The 7,295-nt window shown below is 64.6% G+C and overlaps 1 protein-coding gene across 2 annotated transcripts; it reads left to right on the forward strand.

Annotated features, from left to right (window-relative positions):
- Nucleotides 1-203: 203 nt before the first annotated feature.
- TMEM250 (transmembrane protein 250) lies at nucleotides 204-4,039 on the forward strand. 2 transcript variants are annotated; one of them, XM_053919374.2, is made up of 3 exons: nucleotides 204-442; nucleotides 1,199-1,592; nucleotides 1,818-4,039. In XM_053919374.2, exon 3 carries the CDS (start codon nucleotides 1,868-1,870, stop codon nucleotides 2,348-2,350), a length of 483 nt encoding a protein of 160 aa, XP_053775349.1. In that variant the 5' UTR covers nucleotides 204-442; nucleotides 1,199-1,592; nucleotides 1,818-1,867; the 3' UTR covers nucleotides 2,351-4,039. The 2 variants fall into 2 exon arrangements, with proteins under 2 accessions (XP_053775349.1, XP_053775346.1); XM_053919371.2 differs by lacking the exon at nucleotides 1,199-1,592 and having other exon boundaries at nucleotides 206-442.
- Nucleotides 4,040-7,295: the final 3,256 nt, after the last annotated feature.

Consider the following 7,295-nt stretch of genomic DNA (forward strand, 5'->3'; position numbering starts at 1 on the left):
GCACGCGCAGACCCACTATCTGCGCCCGCGCAGAACTGGCCAAAGCGCCTGGGGTGTACTGAGAACGGTGACGTAGATAAACGTCATAGGCCGAGCGCCACGCACGCACGTACGCCGAGGGGAAACGTCGAGTTCCGGGCGTTCATAGTCGACCCCGAACTGGGGGAAGGGAGGTGCTCTCGGTGTCAGAGTGGGCGGGGGGGGGGGCGTGAGGAAAGTCCTACGGTGGCCGCAGAGGGACGGCGCTACGGCTCCCACACTGGGCCAAACGCCGCCGGCCGCCGGCCGCCGGAGCCCCTGGCCCTTCGGGGCAGGTGGGGACGCGTGAGGCACCGAGCTCCGCAGCCACCGCGCCGTCGGCACCATGCGACTACCCTACTCCTGGAGCACCGAGGGACAGGGGGGCCCGCAAGCCGGGACGCCGGCGCCGAGAAGGCACCCGGTGAGCTGGCGGGCGGGGGTTGCCCCGGGCGTCTCCAGCACCGCGGGCGGGGGGCTCCCCGGGGATCCCGGCGGGTCGGTTCTGCCCTCGTGGTCGCCAGGTTCCCCCAGAGGCAAGCGGGCAGAGCCGCCTCGTGCCAGGGACGCATTGATCCACGACTCGGTGCTACCTGCGCGGCCGAGCGCCCTGGCGATCTGGGGCCTGGGGCAGGTGGCGAGATGGAGCTTCTCTGGGTCGGGACCCGCGTCTTGGCCTCGTCCACCTGCCCCGACCTCCACGCTCGCGGTGCGGATGCCTGGCGAACCAGGAGGTGCTTGCCTCCGGGCCAGGTGACGATGTAAGGTTGGCTGGGTCCCCAAAGTGTGCAGGGAGTGAGGGGCGGCTGTCAAGCGACCCTCTGTGCTAGGGCACCGACTGCCTGAATGCCATTGGCTGAGACCGAGATGAAGCCTGGATGGAGCAGCTCTGAGGCCCCCGCAGCTGCCTTCAGGCCAAGTCCTGGCCAAACCCTGCGGGAAGGGCTGGGCCTGCAGGGCAGAGGAGGGGTGGACGCTCGGCCTCCCACTCCCCCGCCTCCGGCTGTACCAGTGCTTGGGAGGCCATTTGCTCTCACCAGAGGCCGGAGAGGGAGCTTGGAGAAGTCCCCCCTTCTGATAGGAGGCAGACCCCCAGCAGTGTTTCCCGGTAACCCGTAGCCAACTTTGCTGCTTCGACTAGACACCTTCTGTTCTCACAGCTCTGGGTTTCCTTCCACAGATCTAGGCAAGCTTTCCGTGGTAGTTACTCCGTAAAGCTAGAGGGCCCCTTGCTGCTCCTCCCCCTGCAGCCCAGTCTGTACAACCGGTGCTCTTCTGGGACACAAGAGATACCCCAGCCTGCCAGGCACGGTGGCTCCTTAGTCTGCGGCGCCTGCCTCCCACCGCACCCCTGAGAGCAGCGCTGTGGGCATCCCCGTTTTTCCGAGCTGCCTAGTCCCCGGCACTTGGGTGTCTGGTTGCTGAAGTGAACCGCTCCGCGTGTACCCCGTGCCCTTCCCATCCTGGTCCCGCGGTGGGATGCCACTGAGGAACTTTTACTCACCCTGGAAAAAGGGGCCTCAGGCGGCCAGGCAGGGCTGGGGCACCCAGATCAACGCGAAGCCTGTGGAAGGGTGAGTTAGCCAGGGCTCCTGGTGGTCTGCCTCGGTTTCAGCACTGACTGCCTCCAGGGAGACCCCCAACCGCCGTCCTGGCCTTTCCTCCCTGTCTGGGGTGGATTAGGTCTTTTGGTTTCCATGTGATTGTGGGTCCCTTTGGAGTTTGTGGCAGAACCGGTATCCTAGGCTTGGTTTCACTGCCCCTTGGGCTGACTCGGCTTCTCTGTCGCTCTCCTGCAGGCCCACGCCTCCCCCGGGGCTCAGCTGCGGGCTCCCGGGCCTAGGTGCCCATGACGCTGACTGCCACCCGGACGCCGCCTCTGCTGCGAGCTAGCGCCGCCGCCCAGGCCCCAATGCCGGTCATGCCCATTCCGCGGCGGGTGCGCTCCTTCCATGGCCCGCACACCACCTGCCTGCATGCGGCCTGCGGGCCCGCACGCACCTCCCGCCTGGCGCGCACCAAGTACAACAACTTCGACGTGTATGTGCGGGCGCGCTGGCTGTACGGTTTCATCCGCTTCCTGCTCTACTTCAGCTGCAGCCTCTTCACGGCCGCGCTGTGGGGCGCGCTGGCCGCTCTCTTCTGCCTGCAGTACGTAGGTGTGCGCGTCCTCCTGCGCTTCCAGCTCAAGCTGTCCGTGCTGCTGCTGCTGCTGGGCCGCCGGCGTGTGGACTTCCGCCTGCTCAACGAGCTGCTGGTCTATGGCATCCACGTGACCATGCTGCTGGTCGGGGGCCTGGGCTGGTGCTTCATGGTCTTCGTGGACATGTGAGCGCCCTGTGGCCTGCTCTGGGCTTGCTTCCCGGTACCTGTGGGGTGGACGCCTGCAGCCGGGATCTCTTCTTGAGGGGGGTAGGTCAGGGCCCTTGTCTGCCACGCTCCATCCCGCAGGTGGATCTCTGCCCCGGTGAGGAACAGGCTGAGACTTCTGTGAGGGGGGCGCTGCGCCCTCCTGCCCACCCGGTTTCTCCCCTGCGTCTCCCGTGTGTGCTCAGGTGCGGTGTCACCTTGGCCACCTCCCTGTGCTTCCAGCCATGCTGTGTCCCTGGCTGTTCTCCAGGACACTGGCAAAGTGTGCGACCCAGGAGTAGACCTGGAGAGGGTCCTCCTGGCTGTGCACCCCAGGCCCTGCCCTAGGGGAGCGTCAGGCTCCATTCGCCATACTGCCACCAAGCTGTTTGCTCTGCCCTCGGCCGTCCCCATCCTGGCACAGCCCTCAGGCCCTCATCCACCTGGCACCCTGAGACATCAGGGGTCATGAGTCCCAGGCTGGTCCTCAGGGTCACCTTGGTATGTGCAGACGCAGTCCAGCCAGGCATCACGGCCTCGGCGGGGTCCAGCCCAGGGCAGGCCCATATTCTTCCTGGGCAGGTCTAGGTGGCGGTTTCTGGGAAGGCCACGCAGTTCCTTCCTGGCTTTTGGGGGTGCTTTTGGTCTCTTCCTGTGAGGGAACACCCAGCGTTGAGGCCCAGGAGTCTGGAACAGAGGTCCAAGGTGGCGGGAGGCGCTCTGAGAATGCTGCACATAACTTGGGCCGACCCTGCTTTGCAAAGCGCCTCCCAGAGCCGAGGCTGGGTCCCAGGGCTGGCTCTCTAAGCCAGGGGCTCAGCTGCCCCTTTGCTCCCGCCTTTGCATCTGTTGGCGTGGAAAGCGAAAATGAACATGGCCAGGGAAGAGCAAAGGGCCGGTGGTCCCGGGGGTGCCTTTGGTCGCAGGGAACGCACTGCAGAGGCCCAGCATCTTGTCCAGCCCCCTCACTCTGGCCTTCTGCCTCAGGGTCACAGGGTGGCCGTGTGTTTTGGTGGCACCGTGGGCTTCCTTGGCAAGGGAGAGGGCGCTCTGAATAATTGTGCTGCAACAGCGGACAGACACTGGACCCGGATGTGGGGTGAGGCTGCTTCACCCCAAGTTACCCGACACCCACTAGGTGTGGGTGGTGGTGCCTTTGACCCTGCCTGGCCAGGCAGGCCAGCGGCCCCCGGGGGACTTTGGGGACTGTTATGTGCCACTGGAAGAAAACCCAAATCAGGGAGCGAGAGAAAGCAGAAACCCTTGGCTGTGTCCGCGCCCCAGTCTGTCAGCAGCTCATTGGACGACGGTGGGGGGGCTCACTGGGGGCGGAAGGAGCTGTGTGTCCGAGACCCGGGCGACGGTGAGGGGCTGGCCCGCGGGGACCCCACTTCTCTGCGCCGCAGAGAGTCTTTTGCACTAGGTCGGCTGGGCCCCAAAAGCTTTGTTTGTGTTCATTAGCTCATTCGTTCAGATCCCACCAGCCCCCTGGCCCAGGCGGGCCAGTGTCCACGCCGTGGGATGGTGGAGGGGTCTGGCCGTGCACCTCCTCGAATGTCTGCGTGGCAGTACCGGGAGCTGGCACGCTCAGCGTGCAGCTGCTCGGGGGCTCGAGTGCCTGTGAATTCTTTAGGAAATGAGCCACCTGCATTAAACTTATTTTTTTAACGCATTGATGGAGTGATTTCTTGGAGCTCAACCGTTTATCCCTTTTTTCCCCTAAGAATATCGACAACCAAAACCAAGTAAAATCGGGCAGGTCTTGAAGCAGTCGTCGTGACGCTGGGACGGGGCAAGGGTGGCAGGCTGCAGGGGGCTCCACGGTGGGGCCCGCCCTGTGCGTTTTGGGGGGCCGTGAGGGCTGAGTTCACCAACAGATGGGTGTGTGCAGCCCCTAGGTAAGGAGGGGGCGGCCTCCCAGACTGGGGAGTGGGAAGGCTGGACCTGGACCTAGGGCGGGCGGCCACCTCTAGGGACAACGTGCGTGTACGGGAAGAGAGAACTGATGAAACGGGGGGACACACAAAGGTTCCCCTGGCTCCTGGGCGGGGGACACCGCAGTGACGGGTGACGGCCTTCAAAGCAGCCCGATGGCCAGAGAGTATCCCCGGGGGGAGAGACAGGGCTGTTCCCAGCAGCCTGGCTGCTCTTTCTGGACTTACGGGAAGCCGGACGTTTTGGAAGAAAACCCTGACTGGTTTGGGGCCCAGCGTCGGATGGCAGAGTTGGTAACGTCCTCACAGAGTCCTTGGCACCTGAGGCAGCAGAGGCGGGTAACGGAGCTCCAAGGGGTGCTGCTTCCTGGGCCGGCCTCACCCGTGACCTAGGTGGGTGCACGCCCACCCGTGGGAGGGCCCTCACTGTGCTTGCTCCCCCTGGGGGTGACAGGGGTGCTGCCCTGCCATCCTGGGCTGGTCCTCTGGCCACGCCGCTGCCCCCTACCCAGCTTTGCCTTGTTTTCAGGGGCTTGGAGTGGTTACCTGGGTGGTCAGCTAGGCCAGTCAGTGCTGGCCAGTGTGGGAGTCACCGGTCCTGCAGGGCCCCTGAGCTCAGGGACCAGGCTGTTGTGGCTGAGCAGCTAAGGTCTGAGGACGTGGCCACATGTGGCCCAAGGTCACCGCACTGGATGGGACCTGGCAGCTGGATTATAACTGTGTTTTGTGTGCGGCAAGCCACTCTGTCCTCTTGGCTGACTTAACCTGAGGTCCCCTGTGCGACAGTCACCATTTTTAAAGACGACATGCAGAGTGGCCAATCGGGGAAGGCAGGTCCTGCGCAGAGACTGTCCCCACCCACCCCCTGACGGTGCTCTAGTTACCAGTCAGGGGTCCGCCCCGGGAGGGAGGGCGGGGGCCCTTGGGGGGGCCACCCCAGCAGCAGCAGCAGCAGCTGGGGTGGAGCCGGGCCTCTGCCCAGAGGGGGAGTCCCAGGCCTGCCCCCTGGGACACGAGCATCAGCCGAAATGCCCTCGAGCAGATCTACTTCTCACCGTGGAAATGACTGGCATGATCAGAGGCTTCTGGAGGCTTCCTGGGACCGGGAGCCAAGCCAGGACAAACCAAAACCAGCCTGAAGAGTGTGAGACACTCAGCAAGTGCTAGGGGCTCGGGCTGGTCTAGGAGACAGGGTTCGTCCCTGCAAGGTCTCCAGCCCTCAGCGGCTGCCCCTCCTCGCCCCCCAGGGGGCCCAGGCTGCCACTGAGGTAGAGAGGTAATCAGGAGAGCTAGCAGGTCCAACCCCAGTGACTCGGGTAGGGTGAGGAGGGCCACCCCGCCCGGCGCACAGCAGGACACGCAGGTGGGTGAAGATGGGACTGGAAGCCAGGGGAGTGCAATTGGAAGAGGGAGGAGGGAGTGCCCCGAGGTCCTGCAGCTGGCAGTGCCGCCTGGCGGTGACAGCCCCTGGACGATGGTGGCAGTGTGCTGTTGTGGATTTGGGGTCAGGACCTGGAGGGTGGGGGGTGGGCAGGCGTGGACCAAACTCTGCACAGGGACCTCAGAGGAGGACGCCGGCCACGGGCCAGGAGCAGCTCCCAGGGGAGGGTGGGCGGGGTGGCCGTGGGAGTCAGCTGCTAGCGTGGGGCTCGGAAGGCACCTGAGGCCCAGAGGCCTGGGAAGAAGACCGTCATGTTTGGGGGAGGGCCATCGCTGGGCAGGGGGAGAGTGCCAGGAGGGCAGCGGTCTCCAAGATGGGAGGTCAGGTCTTGGCTGGTGCGTCTCAGTGGGTTGGGTGCCGGCCTGCAAACCAAAGGGCCACAGGTTCGGTTCTCAGTCGGGGCACCTGCCTGGGTTGCAGCCCAGGTCTCCAGTGGGGGGCACGCGAGCCACTGCCGATTGATGTTTCTCTTTAACATCGTTGTTTCTCTCCCTCTTTTTCTTCCCCTCTCTCTGAAAGATAAGGAAAATCTTAAAAAAAAAAAAAAAAAGAGGGGAGGTCAGTGGTCAGGGCCAAGGGCAGAGAAGGGGGAGCTGGCACTCCCTTAACAAAGGTCAGAGGTGCTGAGTGGGGGCTCCCTGCAGACAGTTGCCGGGGGTGCATTTGGCAGAAAACCCCAGGCCAGGTGATGGAAATGAGCGGGTGGGGGAGGTGGGGACAAGGGTTTGGAGTCTCTAGAAACCACAGGCTTATGTGAGAAAGTCTGGGTGCTGTCCAGGCTCCTGGCAGTCCCTGCGTCCCCCCACCTCCCTGCCCCCCTGGGTGGTGGCAGCTGGCTGAATAGCTTGAGGGCAGGACACTGTCCCCCTCCCCAGGATGGTCCAGACCAGAGTGTGACCCCGGTGTTCCTGCGGAGGACAGGGCCGCCCACTGGGCCCGCCTACGGGTATTGATGTTCCCTGACCTTGAGAGGTCCCTGTCACTTCCAGCCTGGGATTGGACAAGGGGGAGTGGATGGCAGGGCGCTGGTGCTGACTCGGCACTTTCTGGGGAGGGCCTGTGCTGCTTTCCATCCGCAGAGGCCTCCTCTCCGTTTCTCCATTCGGGGAGTGTTTTGGAAGGCCCCCCATTCAGGCTCCCCCCTCTGACCCTCCAGGAAGGCACTTCCCTGCTGCCCTAGGAGCCGGCTGTGCACCGGGCTCGGGCAGGAGCCGCTGTCCAGACAGCTCCCCAAGGGCGAGCCTGCCTCGCCAGCATCCTTGCCTGGGAGGGGACAGGGACATGCAGGGACATACGGTGCCGCTGATTCAGCAGCTCCCAGCCATGCCCCTCCCCCAGCCCCGCTGGGCAGCATGCCCGGGCAGGCTGGCAGCCCTGTCACACGGGGCCTCTGGCAGGTTGCTGTGGCTCTCGGTGTGTGGCCCACACTGAGCCTGGGGGTGGCAGGCTGATGCTGGGCCGGGCTGCAAGGCCTGCTGCAGAGCGGCCCCACAGGAGGGCGAGTGTGTCCCTGGGAAGAAAGTGTGTCCTACACCCCCTCCCCTCACCGCTGA

Source organism: Desmodus rotundus, chromosome 1 (assembly GCF_022682495.2).
Source record: "Desmodus rotundus isolate HL8 chromosome 1, HLdesRot8A.1, whole genome shotgun sequence".
Classification (NCBI taxonomy): domain Eukaryota; kingdom Metazoa; phylum Chordata; class Mammalia; order Chiroptera; family Phyllostomidae; genus Desmodus; species Desmodus rotundus.